The sequence below is a fragment of the Andrena cerasifolii genome, chromosome 11 (genome assembly GCF_050908995.1).
Source record: "Andrena cerasifolii isolate SP2316 chromosome 11, iyAndCera1_principal, whole genome shotgun sequence".
Lineage (NCBI taxonomy): Eukaryota > Metazoa > Arthropoda > Insecta > Hymenoptera > Andrenidae > Andrena > Andrena cerasifolii.
In genome coordinates, this window is record NC_135128.1 from 5,975,149 (window position 1) to 5,999,444 (window position 24,296).

At 46.4% G+C, this 24,296-nt stretch overlaps 2 protein-coding genes across 2 annotated transcripts in view; one reads left to right on the plus strand and one right to left on the minus strand.

Moving 5' to 3' along the window:
* Npf (neuropeptide F) overlaps positions 1-24,296 on the plus strand; it is a 58,662-nt gene that overhangs the window by 28,587 nt on the left and 5,779 nt on the right. The gene's annotated exons all lie outside the window — the stretch shown is intronic.
* Positions 842-18,009, minus strand: Np (serine protease notopleural). Its single transcript, XM_076823220.1, has 11 exons — positions 17,945-18,009; positions 13,133-13,238; positions 9,467-9,786; positions 7,892-9,371; positions 6,015-6,161; positions 5,178-5,321; positions 4,572-4,648; positions 4,221-4,321; positions 3,778-4,049; positions 3,554-3,708; positions 842-2,989 (listed from the first exon to the last, which is right to left on the minus strand). The coding sequence occupies exons 2-11, from the start codon at positions 13,236-13,238 to the stop codon at positions 2,825-2,827; spliced, it is 2,967 nt and encodes a 988-aa protein (XP_076679335.1). The 5' UTR covers positions 17,945-18,009; the 3' UTR covers positions 842-2,824.

A 24,296-nucleotide genomic window follows, 5' to 3' on the forward strand; every position in this document is an offset into this window, starting at 1 on the left:
GATAATCCTTCTCGGAGATTACAGTTTGCCCAAGCAATTGGAGTTGTATCGAATTTAGCGAAATTGAAGTGTCACGCGCAGCAAGCCTTTCAATTAAGCATTGTACAAACACTGCGAACAATCTGGCGTCCAGCCGAAGTCCAATTGGAAGTGGATCACGCCTGCCCGGCGCTCTTGTTCCGCGGCATCGATACGGGAAAGCTGTTTTATGCAAATCTCCGCGGTAATAATAATAGTTACCTATTCGAGCTTCGTCTGGATTTTTCACACTCGATATCCAGGCTCGTTAGAAAGTCTTAGAGAATCGTACCGCCTCCGTGGACAGATTTAGAAATATCGAACAGGAATTCCTGGCGTCCCGACCACCTAGGAGTTCTGAAATTCCTTCGAACGATTAAAGATCGTGGACGTCGAAGTACTATAGCTTACCACTGTCTTTCCCCACGCGGGGCTCCTCTTAAATCATTCGCGCCGGCTGCGTAGCGATCGCGCCCTGCCGAAATGTCCGGCCGAACGGAACAACCCCGTTATGTTGAAATTTCGCAGGTGTGAAATTTCGTTGAACCGCCGGGGGTGATCGCGTGGGCGCTTGGCGTGGGCGACGTTTCAACCGCCGCTTGGGAGTGGTTTGCAAATACCAACGCCCACGTTATTGGTTGCAGGGGGGGGGGGGGGAAGCAATCTGGACCGAGGGAATCGCGTTCAGCAAACAGGGTAATCAGTGAGGCTTTTTTCTCACAAGGGACAGCGTGTTTCCGTTTCTCCTTTTTTCCTTTTAATGCTCGACTGGTAAATACAGAGGCACTGAGGGGGGAAGAGCGAGGGGTAGTAAAACAGTAAAAAATAACAAAGTGTGTAATAGAGTACAACACGCACCACCTAATCGATCGAGTATTTACAAGCTCGGGGGGGTTTCGTACTTTCGCAGCCCCGACTGCAACGCGTACAGTAATAAATTATTTATCCGCATGTACGGCCGACTATCTATACCTAAGTGCCTATGCTATCAAGTATCTATGTATACACACACACATATGTATATATTTATATATACATATATGCGAATCTTTTTTTTATATATAAATTAAGTTAAATAAGGTGTAGGCGATTTCGTGTGCGTAATAACAGGACGCTTGCTCCCCATTCTTCAGCGCGAGCCTTCGTTATTTCTGTTATACGCTATTACCTGTTAAAGTCAGTTCGTGCTTGCTCGAGATTAAGTAGTTCGATCGAGTCAAGTAACCGCGAGGCAGATCCTTGCGAAAATCGCAAGATACTTTCGGAATGTTGCGCAAGCAGCACCGAGGATTGGTCATGACTCTCCATCGCACTCGGATCAATTAGAAGCCTACATCCTCGAAACAGATAAGTAACCTTTAAACAATGAGTGCGCTATAAGGCGGCATTAATTCGTGCAGAGGTTACGGCTTTATCGGCTGTCGCCGATTAGCGATCATCTGGTCTGAGCGATTATAAGAATAGCCGGTTATCGGGGTGACGAGTCCTTTTGAAATTTAATTTCTCGAAACGACTTTCGTGTTTTCAATATCGATAGATTATGTGTGCCGCAGATAACTGGGATAAACGTGACGATAAAAGCGGCGAAAGCGAAAGAAAGTACAAGTCGCTTCGGCTGACGATAAAGAAATAATACAGCGATTATCGTTGCAGCTGATAATATTAAAAATCAAAGAACATTGAACGAGTCCCTCGAGACACTTCGCGGCTAGACACGGCAATCACGATTGCCATAGGTCAGTTTAACTAATTCCGGTAATTACGCGATACTGCGAACCGCAGAGATAATTCTGCACTCACTATGTACTCGGTGCTGATTGCTCGATATTGGTATTCGCGACGTCGACGTGAAACGACGCCGCGTTGTGGTCGGAAATGAAACGGACGCGCACGGTGCATCGCGTTGCACGCGATCGGCTTACGAGAGCTAGCGTGTCGGAAGTCGCGAGGGTGGCTTCGAAGGGGCGAAAAAATCCTGGGGTAGGCTGCCTTCGTCGATCCTTGGAGCATTACGTTTCCACCATGCCAAGCGAGATCTCTCACGACTCTCGGTAGTTTATCGACCCGCGACGGTATTCGCTTCGATTCGTTCTCTATCAATGGAAAGTCAATTGTTTCCTTCCTTTTCAATCGAATAGAAGCGTTGAATTGCTCTCGATGGAAAATCAAGGATACAAGGGGTTGATTATCGTCGGTCGGTCCGAGGATCCTCGGATGATACCTCTCGCTAGACAAGAGAACCGAGTCCATCGAGACGTGCTGATAACACGATCTGGTCGGAGTATTAAGCTAGTAGCGCCGGGGCAGTGCATCGTTGTTCCCCCAGCGTCCATGATAACAACACTGCTCGCAATCGTAGAACACTGGTCTGTCGGCTTGTCCGGCTCGCCAATTGCAGCACAGTTGTGGCACGAGTGAAAGGTGGCATTAGTGAGCCGCCAGCATTCCTGCGTAGCGTTTCGCAGGAAAAGCTGCGCGCAGAGTGGGAACGCGATAAACCGCTGATGTAACAAAGATCCACAGCCTTAACGCGCGCGTAAAGGATGCCTTCTTAATATATCATATACATACGTCGCGCGCGATGCCCGATAAGCTACCCTTCTCGTACATCGCCTGTAATCCTCGCGGGAAGTATTGCACAGATACAGCGGTTCCTACCATAGTGCCGATTGCGCGGACGTTCTTCTTTGCATATAATATATATATATATTACACACGAGTCGTGTCTCCTTCGAAACGGGCGTTCGAATCGCGTCCCATGGCGTGGTTCTTATCAAATCCTCGTTCCAAGACAATGTGGCCGTATTTAGAATTGGAGGATCTGGTTGATCCATTCACGGAACTCGGAGATTCGAGTGTAGACGCCTGGCTGGTTCGGTACCGCGCAACCGATCCCCCAGCTGATCACCCCGGCAAGGATCCATCGCTTATCGCGCGCCCTTTGGATCACCATTGGCCCTCCACTGTCGCCCTGCGAGAACACAGTGAATCCCTCCGTTACTTTCATTAAAACATCGCGACAGTTACCTGGGACTTCAAACCGGTATCATTTTGATACCAGTATTACGTCAACAAAGCTAGGAATACCGAAATCGTTAAAGTACCGAAGTCGAAATAAACACCGGTATTTTTCCGGTTCTTCTTTCGGTGGCATGGTAGATTAAAGTAATACCTTTACAACCGTCGTTAATCCGAGCTGTAAAAGCACCGACGTAACGTAATATCTTTTCATAAAAATACCAATACATTAGTTTGCCGTATAGATCCTTGTCTAATAATATTTTGAAAACTGTAATGAAATTCGAAAACCGAAAGAATTACCGGTAAATATAGGTCAATCTTCCCGTATTTCCATATATCGGTATGACGTCATACCGGTATTTGCGTATTTCGGTATCTATGAAAGTTTTGAGGATGGAACCGAGAAATACCGATGCCATACCGGTATTTTCAGTTTCGGCAGAAGCCCCTGACAGTCACAGTAATCTGCTTTGTCGCCCCAATCGAGATTCGGCAATCACGGAAGATGTCATACCTCGCAGGAATCGAATCCACCGTTCTTCCAGCCAGCGCAAATGAAAATGTGAGGAATGTGCTCGATGTATCCCGCGTTCCTGTACATGCCCTCGCACATCGTGTTGTTGATGACTGGCACAGCTACCTCCTGCAGGGTGGATGGCAACGGTCCCTCTGCGAATCAAACTTTCAATCAGCATGTTGCTTTAATCCTGACGAGACGAGTAACGGGCAGGTTAATACCGTCGTATAGTCGGCCCCAGCCAGTGACATAAGCAGTACGTCCGACGTAACTCTCGTCGTCGTCCGGCAGGCAAATAGGCAGAACGTTTGGTTGAAAGGGTAGTAGCGGCTCGTAGAATCTTAACAGTGCCAGATCGTACTCGAACGTCCGAGGATCGAACTGCGGGTGACTAGCGACGATTTGCACCCTTCGCTCCTGGTAGCCATAGGGCTCGTCTTCGTTCGCAAGATCGTGCTCACCGATTCTCAGCAGCAGATCGCTGGGCGGCACGCTGCGGGGCATGGAAAAGGAGTAAAGCGTCAGAAATGATGTTATTCGGCAGAGTGGCGGCGAAGTGCGTTTAGTGCTCGCATCGATGAAGATAGGAATTTAATCTACCGAAGAAAAACAAGGGTTTCGTTGCCGATCGAAAGTTCATTACGATAACAAACACGATACCCACTTTTCTACGCAGTGCGCTGCGGTTATGGCCCAATTCTCGTTGAGCAAAGCCGCGCCGCACTTGTGCAGATACGTCGACGTCCTCCATTGCCGTAATGAGATCTGAAAAGAAAACATTCATCTCGTTGAACGAAGAACTACGCCGCGACATGCCTGGCGGGATATACAGCAATCGCGCAGCGTCGGGACGCGCTTGGGTGTCTAAGAATTCACCGTAGACGAGCACCGCGTTGTCTAGAAGGAACGCGTGACGCAGGTCGATGAAGGAATACGAGTTATTTATCGTTGAGTAATACGCGAAAGTCAGCGGTGACGAGGGAACGCGATACGATGGTTTTTCTATTACACTCACCTGCCATGGCCATTTGGCAAACGAACTGCGGTTGCCGCCGACGATTCGGGACTCCGGGAACAATCTTCTGCCGCACACTGCAAGAATAAGCATCGTCGAGTTCAAGCCCTTGAACGATTTCAAGTATGAGACGGCCATCTTGGAGAACCAGCCTTTTACATTTGTCGGACTGGATGAACCGGTATCACCGCGAGCGCCCCTTCCGAACTTCTTCCTTTTTCATCGCGGCTCTAATTGATTTTTTTTACCGTTCCTCGTTTCGTTCGCGGGCTATAAACTGAAACGTCGGCAGGCCTCTCGACGCGTCTCGCTCCAGGCCCGATAGGATCATCGACGGAAACGAAACGTCAGCTCGACGACACGCGATTCGCTTCCTTTTACGTAACTACGATGATTGACTTCTCGCGCACGGCTCTGATAACTATATAACGGACTCGAGAACATCCCAGATATCTGTGTTATCGACTACGGATCGTATATCCGTAGTTGTAGAAGAAGTGGAGTGGCTCTGGCGTAAATGAATGAACGCCTGATTTTCTCGGCACGAATCGCGACGCTTATAGTGCGACCTGTAGAAGAGAGATAAAGCGTGATTGAGAATCTCACCTTGCTTGTAGTCTGACATGTTCAGAGTCTCCATCGGCACGGGCAGCTCCGTATCTATTGTCACGCTCGCGATCGTGGACAAGGTCGTCAGTATCGTGGGCCTTTTCGTCACGTGCTCTGTGGCAGACTCTGCCGTAGGTTTCTCTGAAAATTCGTACAGTTCTGGCCTCTGTGAACGTGCGCGCGCGTCTACAGCGCTGCTAACAAGGGAGCATACCGAGCCCGGGCACGCTGGTTTTCATGAGATTCTGCAGATTCACAGGACAGTGAAAAATACTTGGCAGGAATATTTTCTCTTACCGACAATCGTACACGTTGAAGGGGTAAAAGCAGCCCCTAAACTTGGGGCCCGGAAATATATTTTCTGGAATAGGGGTAAACGCGCCAATAAATGAACACTTAAGGCTAATGAATGAACAGTATTATAAAATTATGTTTGCAGCGCGATTGACTCCACGTGCTGCAAAAATTGTTTGGGTCTGGAGCAAGAAATTACAAGAAGTATCTAATTAATTAGTTGCTTCTTTTAATAACTAATTTTACTCATTTTAATAAAAAATGTCCATTCACTGGTACGTGTTCATTTACTGGCGCATCCACCCTACTTCGAGAACTATTAGGCGTGAGGCATTTTTTTTTAAGACGATATTTCAGAAAATATGCTTTCAACCCCCCACTTTAGGTGAGCTTTTCACAGCAGAAAATACGCGTCGAATATTTTTCACTACGCTACAAATCCGCAGGGTAGACCTAAAGGTTATTATTCTCCGGTTAGAATCTAAATCTGCGTGTGCGGGTTCGGCGTGTTCCCTTGTAAGATGGAAAATACTGGCATACCGGAAACGGTGGGTTGCAAGGTGGACTCCGAGGTCGGTTTAGCGGTCGTCTCTTGGGAAGTTGGAGAAGGTTTTTTAGTAGTGGGCGACTGGATCATGATCCAACCGTCGGGGGTAGTGACGGGCGTCCATTCGCTTTCAGTCTGATCTGGAAGACGTTGCGAACGCGTTATCAACGGCTGCGTAAAGCTTCGCGGCGTTCAATCCTCCGGCTCGATGTATGTAAAGCAGAAGCGCGAAAGGGAGGAGCGATCGGGAGCTGGTTGGTACGAAAACTGGAGCAAGGTGCAGTTATCGGAAAATAATTCGAGTCGTTTAAATTACAACGGGAAAGGCGAGAAGGGGGAAGAGTGAATGCTGCTCGTGAAGCATTCGAGAGGAAAGATTACGGTGGACGGTTTAAACCGTTACAACCGTTCTGGCGCAACAGAATTTCATCTCCTATCGATGCGCAGTGACTACGACCTTTCCCTCCTTAATGAAATACCCGGCTCCGGGCGCGACCAACGTCGCCCGAAGGAATTCTTTTTCACATCTATGCCGCACGTGCCGCTCGGGCGCGATTACTCCGCGAAAGGACACGCGACGCGTAATTTCGCGCAACGATCGGTGGTTAATCGATGCGGAACATTCCGCGAAATGTATCATACGCGGAAATTGCGTGCGGCAGCACTGGCCACCTGACTATCTCTTTGTTAACAGCAAACGGGCGATCTATTTTAAGATTAAATGTTCTTCGCGCCGCAGCAAACCTGTCTGGAGAAATTACGGTATTCGGTATCGACACTCTGGAACAATGTACAGGGTGTCGCGATTGATACCACGCGTTCTGGATAACACTGGCAAGGGGAGGACACCACGTGGTAGACACCGATTTTGATGAGCCTTCGCACGATGGATCTATGTCGAAAATAAGTAAATAGGTGTCCGAGCGTTTTAGCCAATAGGCCTTAATAATAGAGATATTTACTTGGAAATTATTAAAAAATTCGTAGTGGCCGTGGGGTTATTAGTGGGTAAAAATCCGTGGATGCGTTTTGAAGATGTCTCCACGTTAAAAAGAAACTTTATAATTTCTTTTTATAATTTTTTTTTTAACTTGGGAATCTTCAAAAGGCACCCCGATTCCTTCAGAGGGGAATCCCCGCAGGGCGTCAGGGTATTGTGGGATTTTTACCCACTAAAACCCCACGGCCACTATGAAATTTTTAATAATTTCCATGTCAATATCTCTATTATTAACACCTATTGGCTAAAACGCTCGGACACCTATTTACTTATTTTCGACACAGATCCATCGTGCCAAGGCTCATAAAAATCGGTGTCTACTACATAGTGTCCTCCCCTTGTGAGGGAGACGGTCACGAATGGAAGATGTGCAACAGGGTTATCCAGCGCGACGGCAAGAACCGATATTCCTCAAACGTTTTCATATCTTAATCCGTAGGGAAATAAATTCGAGGAATCGCTTAAAAGTACCGGTGAAAGTGCGACTAAGGAAGATTCGCGCGTGATCGATCAATTTCAAAGAAGCTTTCGCGGTTCTGTGGATACTAGTTAATGCAGGAGGCGTGCCCCCCGACGTGAATCGCCGCCGAGATGATTTCCTAGTGACGACAAGTGCGTCGCGTTGCACAACGGCCATCCGTTTTCCTCGATTTCACCGAGCCGGCCGCGGGAACGGTCTTCGCTTAGCATGCGAATGGAAAATGCAAATCAGCCGCCTATAGTCGTTGGAAAGAGTCACGCGTAACCGCCGATTAATCGCGAGGCTATGGGTGGGTGAAATTACTCGATCAACGATGTACGGGCTAGCGTTATCAATCGACCGTTCGCCCCAATCACTCCCGTCCAATAGAATTACATCTATCAACTCACCCGGTTGAGTGGGCGCCGTGGAAGAGATCTCTGGCGTCCTGGTAATCGTGTCGTCCGAGCTGGACGTCCACGTAACGAGTCCAGGTAAATGCGTTGTCAGCGAAATGTCATCCAGAGTCTGATTAACCGCGGGCATCTTCGTCGAAGCAACGTAGCCCGTCGTAGTCGTGTCGGACACGGACGTAGGGCTGGTGTCTGTCACGGTGGAGTTGAAGGTTGCCAAGGGTGTCGTGGTGGATGGCTTAGCAGTGGTTTGGCTCGATGGTTTCGTGGGCTTCGACTCTACCGTTGGCCTGGGTTTCGTAATGGCAACGGTAGAGGCATTAATCGACGACAGAGGTCCGGTTTTTTCGGTGGTCGTGGTGTGCCCCGTCTGAAGTACCGGTTGCGCGGTAGTCGAGCTGGCCTTTGTCGGCTTCGGCCTGGAAGTAGTCGCGGTCGATGGCTTGGATGTCGTTGTTTTGATCGCTGTCGTTGTTTTGACCGTCGTCGTTGTTTTGACGGTCGTCGTTGTTTTGGCCGTTGTAGGCTTGATCTTCTGGACAGGCTTCGGCGTGACTGGAGTCGTCGGCTTCGTCAGGGCCGAGGACGAAGTCAGGGGCCTCGTACCTGTCGATGAAATCCTCTCCGTGGTCGTCGCGGTGGTAGCTTGTTCCTTGACAGACGTTCCAAGCGGTTTCGTAGTCGTTGACGATGCGCTACTGAAACTGGGGCTCGTGGGTGGTTTGGTGACGGTGCTGGGTCTTTTCCCGGGTGAAGTTGGTGGCTTCGTTGTCACCGTTGGTCGTCTTGTACTGCTGCTGGTCGCTGGTTTCTTGGTGCTGCTGACGGGTCTTCTGGTAGTGGACTGGGTGAATGGTTTCGCAGTAGTCGTGTTCCTCGGCGGGAACCTCGTGGCAGGAACGATCCTCTGGGTGGTAGTAGACACGATCTTCGTAGTTGTCGGCTCGGTTGCTCTTTCGGTACTCGCTGGCAGGGGTTTGGGCGTCGTTGTTTCTACGGGCCTGTGCACGGTCGAGTGACTCGGCTTGTTCGTCGCTGGACGCGTTGGTTTATGAGACGTGGACGGCTGAATCGGTTTTTTGGTGACTGGCTTAGTCGTTTGTGCAGAGGTTTGCGTGACGGATGGCACTTTCGTCACGGTTTCCAACGTCGACGGCCTCTGAGTGATGTAAGAGGTTAGCGTGGAAGGTTTGCTCGCGATGCTCGTGGCGTTCTTGGCGCTGGTGGCTTCCGTCACCGTGCTGTACGTTTTCTGCGAGGTGGGAGCAACGCCGGTGGTGATTCCGAGTGGAATCTCCGTGCTCGAGACTTCCTTGGGTGAATCCTGCACGGTTTGGAAGGTCGATAACCGAACCGGTTGCGTGGTCGTTTCGACGGTAGTCAGTATTATTGGCTTTTTCGTTACGACTTTCGTCGGTTCCTTCAGGATCGTCGATGGCGCGCGAGTGTTCTGCGTGATGTAGGTACCGGTTGTCTCCTGAGTAGTTGTAAAGAAACAAAAGTAGGATAAAAATGAAACAGCGAAGGGTAAGGTTATCGAACTGATCGAAGACAAAATCGCGATGCACTTGCCTCGACGATGTGCGTCCCAGGTGGTTTCTTCTCGTTGATCGGCTTCGGCCTTGAGAAGTACTCGGGTATGTCGTTGCTCTCGATGGGCCCACTGGTCGTAACGAACGGCCTTGCTGGTGGTCCGTCGTCGATGCTGTTGTCCTGAGGAAATATTTCCGGCTCCTCGTCGATCTTGCAGCAGCTACCAAAGTAGAAGCGATCGATGCAGGTGCCGAGGTGCGTGCCATTCGCCTTGGCGCATGTGAACGCGAACATGCAAACGCCGGTCTCGCCAGTTCTTCGTGACACGCACGGCAAGTTTCTAATGTTCCTTCCCGTACCTGCGAACAGAAGAAACATTGATTTGTAATTCAAGAATAATCCTGTGACGTCACGTTCTTGAAGAGTCAAGTAACATCGAGTTCTCCTCCCGCAGACACGAGAATCCCTCCCCCAGTTACCCCTGCGCGCGTTCTATACTCCCTTCGCGATATGCAGGCACTTGGACCAGCAGCTACCGTCATCCTGTCTAATTCCCCTTAATCGTCCGCCCGCGTGCCACCCTGATCCTGTCAGAGATGACGGAAGACAGTGGAACAGTGCAATCGATTAATAACCGTGTCAAAAGAAAGGCTGGGCTGCACGTGGCTCCTAATTACGCGCCCCGTTGTGCAACTAGTACTGACAGATGTAATCGCTGCGATAGGATTCAAGCAGCTTGTTAAAAGGGACACGAATATCTGTGAATAAAACTGGACGAATATTAAAGACGGATAACGGAATGGCTGAGGCCGCTTCGGCAATGATTCATATGCCCCTCCGGTACAGTTATGCGTTTCTACGGTTAAGAAGAAACGAGAAGCGAGACGACGAGCGGAGCAAACCGTGTTCCCGGGCCTACCGAATTCCCTTCAAATTTGTGACACTGTTCCCTGCTCTCTTCCTTTCTCTCTTCCACTCACAAATTATTCCACACGCAGCAGATCAATGCCGATCGATATTGCATCGGGTAATTCTACGGTATGTCGCGATACGCTTGTTTTCCGGATCCCGATCGATATCCGCTGGGCAGATTTCGGTTGATCTCCGATCGACAACCGAGCGTAAATAATGTATATAGTACACGCCCGGCGTTATCGAAGAACGAATTGATGTCAGCCAAGGCGAAGCATCTCGGTACCGTTAAGTTTCGATGTATGAGCTAGTTGCCCGACCCAAAAGTGGGTCACAGTCATAGCCTAATGTAACAGCCCGTTTCCCTCTAAGACACCTCACAATCTCGGCTTCTTCGACTCCTTCTCTTCAGGCTGTCTCGCGTTGGCTACCCAACGAAACCTTCGCGCGCATTCCAAGGCTCTTTGGCCGAGCGCGCGATTAAATCGACATACCTGACCGAGAAGCTATCGCGCTGGATCAGGCACACCTGCGCGCTGATACCTTCTCCGAGCGCTTTAAACGAGGTTCCGCGCATCGAGAAAGACTAGACAGGGTTGTCCTTCGTAATTAACAAATGGGAAACTGGCGCGACTACCTGGAAGCGATGGCGGCGAAATTTTCGAGGGCCTTCGGCTGCCAGTAACCGCGGGCCATTTTTCTCGGGATATTTATATTTCCTCCACGGCAGCCGAAGGTTGACGTCCGTGGCGAGTGAAAATCGACCGTGAAATTATACACAAACCGGGCACCCCAGGTTTCAGGTCAGTCGGTCAGTTCCCCCGTGTCCAAAATGTCCGTACGTGTTCGTTGCTCTTCCGCGTGGCAAATGTGTGCTAGCGGAAGCGTCGTATGCGTCATAGTCGTGGAAGAAAGTTGCCGATTCCATTACGCGGTTGTCGGAATTTCAGCGGCCGCCATACCGAGCGTGCGAACGTGTGCGTGCACGCCCACGCGGATACCCGTACGAAAGGATTTCACTGACTGTAGGAAAGTATTCTTCCGCGACATCCGAGAAAGAACGCCAGCGATTTTCCAATGCAAAGCGTTAGTCGAAAGGCAGCCGTATCGATCTAGGTGTCGATTACACAGTTCGACAAAATTTGACTTTTTTTCCGGACTTTTAACATTACATTAGCTGTTTCTCATAGGTTTTCCTGCGCTGAAAACGAATTCGCAAACCGTTTGTCGCCATCACCTTCGGTTTTTGAGAAATTCGATTTTGAAGGAGAGAATACAAATTTTCAAATTTGAACATCTTTCGCGTCGGAACAGTAATAGTTATTCGGTTGCTTGTTGCGTCAAAATATTCTATGAACCCTACCGAATACAACGATATAAGTCATTAGTGCATTATGAACATTTAAATATGTTTAAACAATGATGGAAGGGAAAGGAACGCCCGAAATGCACCCATTTTTCTAGACATCTTTCAATTTATTTCCAAAACTAAGGGTCTAGGGGAAAATCTGACTACTCCACGCGATGCAGCAGACATTTTTCCTTCGGTAAGCGTCAACAGCAGTGGTAAGTCACGTTTCGTTTTCAATACAGAAGCGAAATAGTTTGGTAAAACGTGCAGCGCGGACAGTGGTACTCACGCGTGTTACGCGATTCCGTGAGCGGCAGTGGCTCGCGCGCCGCCGTTGACTACCACTGTCGACGGCGCACGTTTTGCCAAACTATTTCGCTTCTGTATTGAAAACAAAACGTGACTTACCACTGCTGTTGACGCTTACCGAAGGAAAAATGTCTGCTGCATCGCGTGGAGAAGTCAGATTTTCTCCTAGACCCTTAGTTTTGGAAATAAATTGAAAGATGTCTAGAAAAATGGGTGCATTTCGGGCGTTCTTTCCCTTCCATCATTGTTTAAACATATTTAAATGTTCATAATGCACTAGTGACTTATATCATTGTATTCGGTAGGGTTCATAGAATAATTTCACGCAACAAGCAACCGAATAACTATTACTGTTTCAACACGAAAGATGTTCAAATTTTCAAATTTGTATTTTTTTTCAAAATCGAATTTCTCAAAAACCGAAGGTGCTGGCGACAAACGGTTTGCGGGCTCATTTGCAGCGCACGAAAATCTATAAGAAAGGGTTATTGAATGTTACAAGTCCAGATGGCTTTCGAACTCTGTTATGCATAGATGACCCTGTTGCGATTTCAGCAGTCGCGGAATTGAGTTGCGGATAAACTTTTGCTGGTCGAACCAGCAACTCCGACGCGATGCACACTCTGGAGAGTGACAATCGAGGGGGTGGTCACTGTGACCGGTGATTTCACTCCGCCTGTTTGGATGAAGCGATTGGGATGCCGATGAGAACGAAGATGACGAGGTCGGAAAAGTCGGCGGTGTAAGTCGCGTGCGCGCCGATGACCGGGGCTGACCTACTTCTGTAGAAAACTGACCAGTCCGCCCACGTTCCGTTTGGACTCGAATCCAAGGTAGGTTCAATGTCGTCCTGCGGCGCACACAGGTAAAAGGAGCACGTACGCGCGCGCTGACGGTGAAGGGATGCGTACAGGTTCTGCCCTGCCCATCTCGAGTATTTGCGTACCGATCCGTTACCCAGCTGACACCTCGGGGAAGGCCGAGAGTCGCGAGGAGGCGAATTCGGGTGCACAGATCTCTCGACGACCGCTTCCAAGGACAGAGGTTTAACGATCTTTCGCGTGGCCGCTTAAAGAGACCGCCCGTAAATCGTTCTCGTTACGTGGGAACAGAGAGAATGTCGTGGGACTTACTTCCTGGAACAAATTGGGGAACGTAGATCGGGGAAGCGATCACGGTGTTCATCAGCACGTTGCCCAGAAGAACCACGGCCCAGGCTTGTCTTCGTCGATCCCACATCTGAAAAAAAAAGAGGAGAGAAGACGAGTTTTGAAACGGTGCAAGGAAATAAATCGTACGTAACGTTAGCCTAGGCGGCTCTCCAAGAGAATGCCAATCTTTTTTATGAGTACACTTGAGAAGATTCCCACGAGACCCGCGGGCCTAGGAAGTCCCAGGTCTTCAATTAGACAATTACGCGATTCTAAAATTAATTTCTGACGCGGGAACTAAGTAGCCGTTTCTTCGACCAATTCCCGTCTTCCCGAGTTGTCATCTCCAATTTTAGAGCCTTGCGAAAGTGAAAAATTCGTTGAAATCGCGAACGAAATGCGATACGGATGATATATCGGTGTTTCAGGTATGTTACACAACTCATCGATCAAGCGTCGTGTTGTCAGATTATATTTTTATTATAGTCGACATTTCCTGTCAACATTAGGGAACAAGAATCCGAGATAATACACCTGCAATTAAGTGCTACCATAACAGGAAGTTATATTAAGGTATTCTGGTCTGACGAGGCGTTTTCGTCGCGTTGTTTCCGCTTTTTTTTTACAAAGAACCCATCAATTTTATTATTATTCAGTTTATTGCCACGTGCTCATTGATATTTAAACTATCTTTACAAATTTCATTTTGTCGATCAAACAAAGAATGTAAAGAGATTCTTTATTTGTATGCCTTTGGCTATAGTCGGCACCAGAGTGATATAAAAATATAGGAAATTCAGCAAATGGCGGCGGTTTGAAAATTAAGTTTCGATTTTCGCATATTTTTTCAGCTTTAAAGGTCTGTGATAGTTTAAAAAGAAAATATATTATCATAATTCTGGTAGGGACGATAGCCACACGTGTGCTGATAATATATTCAAAACTTGGATCTTGAAATAGCATGGCCCCCGATTCGAAAAACATGGTTTCGAGGAAATCGAAACCACCTCCTGTAGGTGTGTCTGCAGATTAATTCCGCCGAACCCTGAGTAACAGTCTCTGTGTAACCAAACGGTCGATTTTTGTGTCCTAAAACGCACAAAAATGCACAATCCCCCCAGAAAGAACAGTCCGCCGAAACTTTGCCGAAATACACTTGCAGGAACAAAACTGTTACGCGTCGCCCGTCCCGCTCGGTGAGCGCGCCGTGTACCTACCTATTCTGCACCCTGTAACTCTGCAAATATTACGAATTGGAAGAAATCCTTTTGCACGCGTATTACCCATATATTGCGTCTTTCTCCTGCATATCTTCCTGTTATTATAACCTCATTCCGTCTAATATACGTTCTTTGTTATCGTTTGCTTCATTTAAGCTGAGTGCTTGTTCTTTCATCCCCTCACGGTTCCCTATGTAAATGGCTTTTTCTTATTCTTATCTTGTTCCTAGTTATTTTATTTTATTGTATTTAATGTTAGTCCATTTGTTTTCTTTCCTTTTCTTTTATCTCCCAACAACTTTTTAGGTTAGGTTGTAGAGCAGCAGTTAAGGGGAGGTTCCGGTCTAGAGCCCAAAAAAATAGGTGATATTTAGGAATTAATTAAAGGAAAACTACTATATATAATTTAATGGGACTTTTTGCATTGTATTAAGGATGTCTTAGATTATAGAAATATATTTTTTGTTTTATAATTAACCATTGCAGATAGCCCTGAGTAGCCGTTAAAGTCAAGGCGTCAAAAAATTGATCCAAATCGGTGGGCGCTGTATCTCCAAAAGTTATTATCCGATTCGACTGAAACCTTTTTTATTTTGAAGATTATTCTTCTGTCTAGGGGGGGACTAGAAAAAATTACAAAAAGGCCTTTTTTTAGAAAATAACGACACTTCAAGTTTGAAATCACTTTTCCCTGTATTTTTCGTCCTTTCAACGCCTTTGAAAATCATAAATTTTTAATTTTTTGTAATTTTTTCTAGCCCCCACCCATAGCCAGAAGTATATTCTTCGAAATAAAAAAAGTTTCAGTCGAATCGGATAATAATTTTTGGAGATACAGCGCCCACCGTTTTGAAAACACTGTTTCGAGAAAAACGCGTTTAAAGTTTTACGTGAGTGCCGAGTGGCCGGGTGTTACCCATGCATTTGCCGCTACTCAAATGCCTATAACTTCGGGAATTTTACGAATTCCAACAAATCCTTTTAAACACGTATTCCTAAAAGATTGAACATTCGAAAAATGAAATAAAAAAAAATCGACATTTAGACCGGAACCTCCCCTTAATGCTGAACCTCGCCTACTCGCCATTGTAATTTTAATTGCAATGGTGCAATAAAGTCATTTATTATTATATAATGTACCAGTAGAAAATACAAAAAAAAATCGATTTTATCTACCCGTCAGATCAGAATATCCCCTCAAGCTTTTAAGTACAAGCCAGTCATTGGAATTTACAGTTTTTGCTGTTCGATAATGACCACTCCAGGCACTTACCTATATTCTCAGATAATGATGATATCAAGAGCACATTTCCGCATAGGAGAGAATAGCGAGAAGAAAGTAATCCGGCGGAAGAGATGCGGCGACACAAAGGGTGATAATTACGGATTGAAGACAACAATGGGAACACGGCGGAACGTTGACAGCCGTAATCTCGTTGTGGGGAAGGAAAGGTTGAGTGAATAACCTTATGAGAACGGGGATTCATTTTCAGCGGGATCTCGAGTGCAATATTACGCGAAAGCAGCAATAAGATGGAGGGAAACGGATTCGCAAAAGCGGTTGTGCTCGTCCCGACGTCGATTCCATTTTCTTTGAGACGCTCGGGCACTTTCTTCGTATCATTTCCCCTTTACCTTTACCGACGGTGTTAAGGTCGCTGTGCAAAGCCGCCGCGATATCGTGCCACGGCCATCCGATATTCATCGCGCAAGAACCGAATTACAGTTACTCAGAAGGAAGAATTCGGGTGTAACGTTACATCCTGTCCAGTTCAGATTCAGTTGGATCGCCGTTTCGATGCGAAGAACGTGCCACTTCGATTCTCTCGCAATCTTGGTATTCAAACGCTCTCTCTCTCCCTTTTCTTTCGATCCCTTCTAGTCGAGAGCGGTGACTTCAGAGCGTAATAAGAGATCTACGAAACGTCTTATTTCGCCGCGAACGAAGAGGAAGCGGTGGCCCAGTTTCGCCATGAAAATCCAGGCCCGCGATTCTAGTTTTCCTTCGGTCTGTCCGAAGAGACGCAATGATCTCATCCAGTGCGCGCTCGCTCCTCCCCTTTGAGGAAGTGATAAAAACCGTTACAGTTACCCAGAGGCAGGAATTCGGGTGGATGAAGCAACGAATGTCGACGCGAGCCTGGCTGGCTTGTCGATGGTCAGGTTACTGGTTTCCTGCCTCTGATTAGTTAGGCGACAGTTATCTCTCCCGCCCCGATTTCAAACGAACTGTTCCTTTTCCCTGCGTTTTCGCAGCGCTCTGTTTTACAGTCTCTTCCAGAAGGAGCGGCATTCGATCCCTAGGAATTGTCCTCTTAAATACCTGTCGCATTTTAATTGGCGATCGAAGCTTTTCCGGCAATCGTGGAGACTTGCGGTTGGAAACGTCGAAGCCGAAAGCGGGCCGATAGGCAGACGCGTGTTCCTATACGTGAAAAGCTTTTGTTGTAACGCAGTGCGTAAGTGGTAACGGTACCAGCCACTTTCATTTGTACACACGTATCTAATGCGAGGCGCACATGTGGGTTGGCGCCGAACTACGGTACACTGGAATGAAACAGCCATTTGGAAATCGGGAGACGGCCGTGCCGAGTAGAATTCCTTAGCAGCCCGCTCTTAATTACTTTTGGTTTAATCTACGAACCGGGTTATCTGCCCGCCAAGGTTACTGCTTCCGAGTGGAAATCCTTAGACGGCATTAATCATTCCGAATCGATTGCACTCCTTTATTAATCGCCCGATAACAATCTATCGATATCGTTTATTCGACGAATGCTTTAATCGCCCGCCTGGATCGCGAAACGTTGCTTAGGATCGAGGGAAAGAAACGCGGAGAGGAGCGGTGCGGTATGCGCTCCATCGAATTCGTTCCCGGTCAGCTCGTGAATCACATACGAAACGAAGCGATGTCATCGAGAGAATGACACTCATACTAAGGCCGCGGCCGTTCGTGAAAGTTTGAATTCTGCTTAAAGGAACGAGGGGTACCGCTACTCGTGAACGACATACGGTTCACTTTGGCAAATCACTGGCAACCAGTTCAGAAATTCCCTTCAACCATGCCGGATGATGTATATACCTCCGCTAACAAGTTCTTGCAAACGTTTCGAGTTAATTATGCAACGAGCTAGCACAGGGTCGGAGGGGGGGTAGAGAAATGAGAAATACTTCCGTGCTACATTTATTTACATTACATTTGCCGCAACTCCAGATCTTACCAACGTACTTGGCGTTCTACGCCTCTCCGATTATTTCAGACTCATTACTGCCATCCGCACGGCGAAACAACGACGGGTCCGTTCGGAACGTAGATTTGCACGCGAAAGAAGAAAAGGTGGAAGATTTTATGCGTAACGTTAAAGTGCGGTCTATCAAGTAGCTGATTAATTGTATCAGTATACAATTACCAGCGCAGCACGGGCCTGGCACTATAAATACATATCATAAAACATTCATGAAGCGAAGATCGCGAAGCGCTAATAGGTAATTCCAACCGAAGCGAGGGACGTCCGTCCGACGCGCTGCGCGCGGCTCTTCTTCGTCGGGAGCCTTGAGACAGATTCGTTAACCTTACCTTGACTGATACCGGCGACAGAGCGACTGCGACGATGAGGATTTGTCCGCCGTCAGGCTCCAAGGGGCATCATCCCCCCAGCAAGCCCGGAATATCTCCTCCCACCCCCCCCTTCCCTGCTGACGAAAGTCCTTGAGCACCGAGAGAATTCACCCGCAACCCCTCGGACGAACCACCGAGCCTCCGCGCGAATTCGCTGAACTCGTAGAGCTCGACCGAATTCCAATTTCGCGCCCGGAAGGACACCGCGGCCCGATCGATCGACGGAGCAGGCCAGCGACCGGCTCGTAGCCGAAATCTCGGTGGACTGGCGGGATCTAGAGATCGCCCGGAAAAGGAGGCCGTTCGCGATCTAGGAGGAACGTGGAGACCGCGCGAAGGTCTCTCTGCAGGTAGACGGTACGAACGCGGACGGTAGGAACGGACGAGCGAACGACGGAACTCGACCTGCTCGCGGCGGCTCGCACCGTTCGAACTGGTTTGTTGGTGATCCTAGCGTGGTTCGCCACTTCTGGATCACCGTACTCCCGATCTAGGTACTCCCGGGTACGGTCCGCGTGCACGAATCCCGGCGCGGCGCATCGTCGCTCGTGAAGGCCCCACCATGGCCGAGTAGAACGGAGCCAGGCTAAACTACAGGACAATTCCGCACGGTAGACCGTGGCAGGGTCGAGGATACACCTCGTGCTGGGGACTTTAGCACCGGCTCGAGGTGAGGTGGTGGCAATGACCGTTCTCCTCCGGTGCTCCTCTCCTTCTAAACGAAGGCTTGTCCTTGTTCCTCCGCACGCAGCCACGTTCGTGCCTCCTCTTCTTGCTCGCGAGGCTCCGCTGGTCGCCATTCTTCTGCCCTTTCCTACCCGTCCCCACTTGGACCCGGTTGACGTTGCAGGTCGCCGGATGGCCGACGGAAAAGGCACGTTCGTTGCCTTTTCTTATCCTAGGTATTATCCTTGCCCCTTTTTTTTCCCAGTCCCTCATCCTGCTCTCGATCCCCGGACCCTTCTCCCGGCTGCAGTTCGATCCTGTGCTCATTCGAATGCGGAATATCGAGCAGGGTGCTGTGGCGCCTTTCATCTCCGTTCTTCTTCGCGGTTTCGGAGCGCGGCCAGTGTTGTCGCTCGGTTCAAGCAGTCGATGGTTTCTTGGATAGTAATTGGACAGGTGGCAGGAATCTCAGGATCATTTCTGTCTCGGATAGAGACACAGGTACGTGGCGACGCGTGCCGTTCGAAACGGACGCGTCAGCAATGTTTTCGATGATGAATTGGATGTGATGAAGAGAGAAATTAATCCGTTGCTGCTGGTCCTTTTTAAGCAGTCAGGTACAGTGGCGGACGAAAGAAAGTTTGCAACGTTTAAAATCGCATAACTTTTTTTAAAATTCGTCCAAACGACGTGAGTTTTTTTTTTAAAAGGTAGAAAGATTAGTTTGTTAAGGGAGCCGTCTGAAAAATAGGTGACCTTTATGATTTTTTTTCCAAAAAAGTATACAACTTGCAGTAAAAAACTTTATGGTCTTTCTTTATTTGTACTTCAAGGATATAAAAACTTTTTTTCATTTTCATATAATCGTTCGAATTTTACGGTGGCGCTCAGTGCACTGCTGCGACAAAAGTGGCGTAAATGGTAGACAGTAGAACTCGACGTAGGATTGTCTGAAATCGAAAAACCAAGGATATTCTTATAGATTATATCAATCGCTATCGCATCAGCATTTAAGAAGACAAATAAAGCTGAATAGCGGTGTTTGGTACATGTTTCAACACAAACATGCGAAAAATAGGGGTAATTCTGCGGCTAAAAATGTTAATAACGAAGAACTATGACCTCTAAAATTGGTGATCAAAGGGTGGTGCGATAGTGCATTCAATTGCAAAGCAAATGCCACCAAGTTTTTTGGAATCGGTTGATAATTTCTTTTGTTATGCTGTCTACCGTTCGGTAAAATCATGTTTCGGGAAAAACGCGTTTAAAGTTTTACGTGAGTGCCATGTGGCCGGGTTTTGCCCACGCGTTTGCCGTTACTCAAATGCCTATAACTTCGGGAACTTTACGAATTTCAACAAATCCTTTATAAACACGTATTCTTAAAAGATTGGACATTCGAGGAATGAAATAAAATAAAAATCGATTTTTAGACCGGACGATCTCCTTAAGTGACGTGTTTCGTCGTTTTGAAAAAAATGCAATCGGACGGAACGGCAAAAAAATAGTAAATGACGTTTTTTAATCATTTATTGCGAGCCTGTAATGAAAATTAAAAAAAAAACGTTTGTAGATGGAAGTAAGTTGTACGCACGCCTAAAATCAGGGAGTCGAGACCGAAGCAGAAACCGAAATTCAGACCGGTCACATATCGGTCAAGTAACCAGTAACCGTAACGAAAGTGGAGAGAAATTCTGACCGTAACAGTGAGTAGATGCCAAAGGCAACCGAAGCTCCTGACCAATTGCACTTCGGTCGGGAATCGGAGACCGTAATTAATAATAATTCTTTATTGCGCAGTAGACTTTACAATAGAAAACATATAAAAAAGCGAGAAAGAGAAAGGGGAAAAAGAAAAAGAATAGTTAGATTTGAATAGCACATGTAACACTAGAGGAGTGCAAAAGGCGAGGTACAGCTGTCAGCTGTTATTAACCTTACCATTTAAAGCTACTTAACCCTTAACTGGTATACTGTTTTTGGCAAACGTGACTGGTATACTGGGGTCGTGGCAGACCCCAAATAAAAAAGGACATAGAAATTTGTAAAGTCGACACTAGAGCACTATGAATACCACAATGAATATTATAAGCAACCACTATGAATATTTTCTTCTTAGGCAATGTAGAAAATAGTAGAAGCGTAGAAAGTTAAACTATTATTTTAAAATTAATTAGAAATTCAGTTTACCAACTTAGACAACCGAAAATTGTACATCGAACTTTGGGTGCTTGGGGTCACGAGCGACCCCAGGATACCAGTTAAGGGTTAAAACTAAAACTAACACACTAGAGTACGCGAAAAGTAAATGTAGACGGCCAAATAACATAATCAAAAGTGAGAACTAACATCATATGCGTGTAGTTGGAAAATGACAAAAGTTACTAATTAATTGTTAATGCTGATTAGCAAAAAATAGTGTCACTGCATGAGACGAACGGGGAGGGGTCGGTCGACTTTGCGTCAACCGTGTCGCAATCGGTCAAGACTCTCGGTTGACCGTTTTGCGAACCTCTCCATACATTAACTCGAACCTCTCCATAAGTTAACGCGACTGTATTCCCGACCGGTGTAGACTTTCGGTCAACCGTAAGTCTGAGAAAAATTCTCTTTCGGTTACCGGTTGAGAGTAGAGCTGTTGATTCCCGGGTACCCGCGAGATACCCGGGAACAGAGAAATTTCCCGGGTAGGCGCCACCCGGGTAAACTACCCGAGACACTCGGGACACCTGAGATCTCATAGAGTACCATTCCATAATTGAAGCCACACAGAGCGTCATGGCCTTCAGGCCGAAGTCTCCAACCCCCGGGGAGACAGGAATACCCATTCAGAAGTGAGAAAACTCCAGTTCTGAATTTCTCATCAGATCTTCGCGAAAACGACGCCAATCGATTCCTTATTTTTTTCCAATGAAAATCATACCAAATTTCATGTAAATCGGACTATTTTTGACGAAGTGAATTTAAAATTATGCAAAACATTTGTTCATGGCATTTCCTTCATTATGGTCCGAATTACGTCGTTCTTGATGCTATTTTCATCGGAGAAACATAAGGAATCGATTGGCGTCGTTTTCGCAAAGATCTGATGAGAAATTCAAAACAGGAGATTTCTCAATTCTCAAAGGGGTAGTGGACTACTTCAGCTTAAAAAAATCGTTATTTTTTATTTCACTGCTTCTGAAAGTCTTATCCTTAACGAACATTTTAAACAAATATTGATGAAAAATTCAAACAATTGTCGAAGTTATAGCAGCGAACGTGTGTACCGCCGAGTAACCGTGCGATAGAGGTACCACCCCGAACTTTGAAGCCGGTGTTCTCGAAGCACCATTTTCAGAAACGGTGTACATCATAACTCTTGAACGAATGAATATTTTCACTTAAAATTTTAAATGGAGCTGTAGGATTCCATTCTCTATCGTGTAGAAATTCCGCATCAATGTTGAATGTTTGTAAAACATTTTATAACTGATTAAAGACGATTTTTCCCCGGAAAAATGTGGGAAGAAAATTGATTAGCGCGTAACTTCCACAATTTTTGTTCAAATTCATCGGCAAGTTTCCACGCTGTAGATATTTGTGTACAGAATAATCACCTGAAAGCATTTTGCTTTCAGATGATTGGTTCACCTGAATCGATGTACACCACCTGCAGCGGCGCGCCGTACAGGACTGTCTTCAACGATTAATAACTTCGACAATTTTATACATTCCGACGATTTTTTTTTTTGGTAAATACTCGCGAACATGCCCGCGATAGATTGTGAAAAGCACGACTGTAACGATTGTTTGGTATCAAAGTAATTTAGCGTGAAAGAAACTAACGATTTTACGTATCCAATAGTCCACTACCCCCTTAATGGGTATTCCTGTCTCCCCGGAGGTCGAAGCCTCCGACCCGAAGGCCATGACGATCTATGTGGCTCCAATTATGAAACGGTACTCTATGAAATCCCCGGTAGCGCCTAGCCGAGAAATCTTCTCTTTCCGGGTATCTCACGGCTACCCGGCTACCCGATCTCCCGGGAATCAACAGCTCAACTTGAGAGAAAACTCCGGACCGCTCACCAGTTTCGGTCGACCGACCCGTAAATGCCATATCGGTCGTCTCGCTGACCCAGACCGCGACCGAAATTCTATCGGTCTCGACTCCCTGCCTAAAATCTCAACAAAATTGGTCAACGTTGCTCCGAGCTGTAAAGCTATTGGAATAAAGTGAACTGGAACCTCGAAACGCAACTAAGATACCTTCTTAATTATATCTTTAAATACTTTTCTCGCCGAGGAAAATACATACAAACGACACCTTAATATTTTATGATTTCCCTTAATCCCACTAAAGATCTGCGTAAAGAAATCTAGATTCCAATCTACACAGCAATGCTCCTTAGATAAACATATAGGAGGACGGAAGTCGTAAATCGTTTAGGCGATAAGGTATGACACGTGTAAAATGCCAGAATTACACGATAAATGGCAAGCGCCAAATAAATGTAATTGCGTTCCTCCTGAATACGTTCGTTATCACACAGTCGTTCTCAGTCCGGGAGCCCGGTGTTCCTTAAGGGGGTATAACCGTTTGAAAGTGTCAAAAATCAGATTATTTTTTTTTTACATATTTTCATAGATTGATGTTTTAGAAATATTATAAAACAAGTCCGATGTGGACGATGCGGAATCTTATTACGATTCTGCATGCAAAATTTGAAGTGAATTGGTTGAACGCAGCGCGAGTTTTTAGGGCCACCGTTTAGCCGTCTAAAATCGAGAGACTTTCGGACATGTATCCGTAACTTCCGAAAAACAATAGCTTTTTAACTGAAACTTTTTTTATAAGTAGTTCGTGATACTATGTAAACATAGTTAAAAAACGGGAAATCTGCATCAAACCGTTGACTTGTAAAAAAATCCACAAAATGTATACATTTTCCGAGGGTTCAAACGGGTGTACCCCCTTAAGGGGAGGTTCTGGTCTAGAGCCCCAAAAAATAGGTGATATTTAGGAATTAATTAAAGGAAAACTACTATATATAATTTAATGGGACTTGTTGCATTGTATTAAGGATGTCTTATGTTATAGAAATATATTTTTTGTTTTATAATTAATCAGTGCAAACAGCCCTGGGGAGTCGTTAAAGTTAAGGCGTCAAAAAATTGATCCAAATCGGTGGGACCTGTATCTCTAAAAGTTATTATCCGATTCGACTGAAACCTTTTTTATTTTGAAGATTATTCTTTTTTCTAGGGGGGGAACTAAAAAAATTACAAAAATTACATTTTTTTTAGAAAATAACGACACTTCACGTTTGAAATCACTTTTCCCTGTATTTTTCGTCCTTTCAACGCCTTTAAAAATTATAAATTTTCAACTTTTTGTATTTTTTTTAGTTCCCCCCCTAGCCAGAAGTATATTCTTCAAAATAAAAAAAGTTTCAGTCGTATCGGATAATAACTTTTGAAGATACAGGTCCCACCGTTTTGAAAACACTGTCTCGAGAAAAACGCGTTTGAAGTTTTACGTGAGCGCCGAGTGGCCGGGTTTTTCCCATGCATTTGCCGCTACTCAAATGCCTATAACTTCGTGAATTTTACGAATTTCAACAAATCCTTTTAAACACGTATTCCTAAAAGGTTGAACATT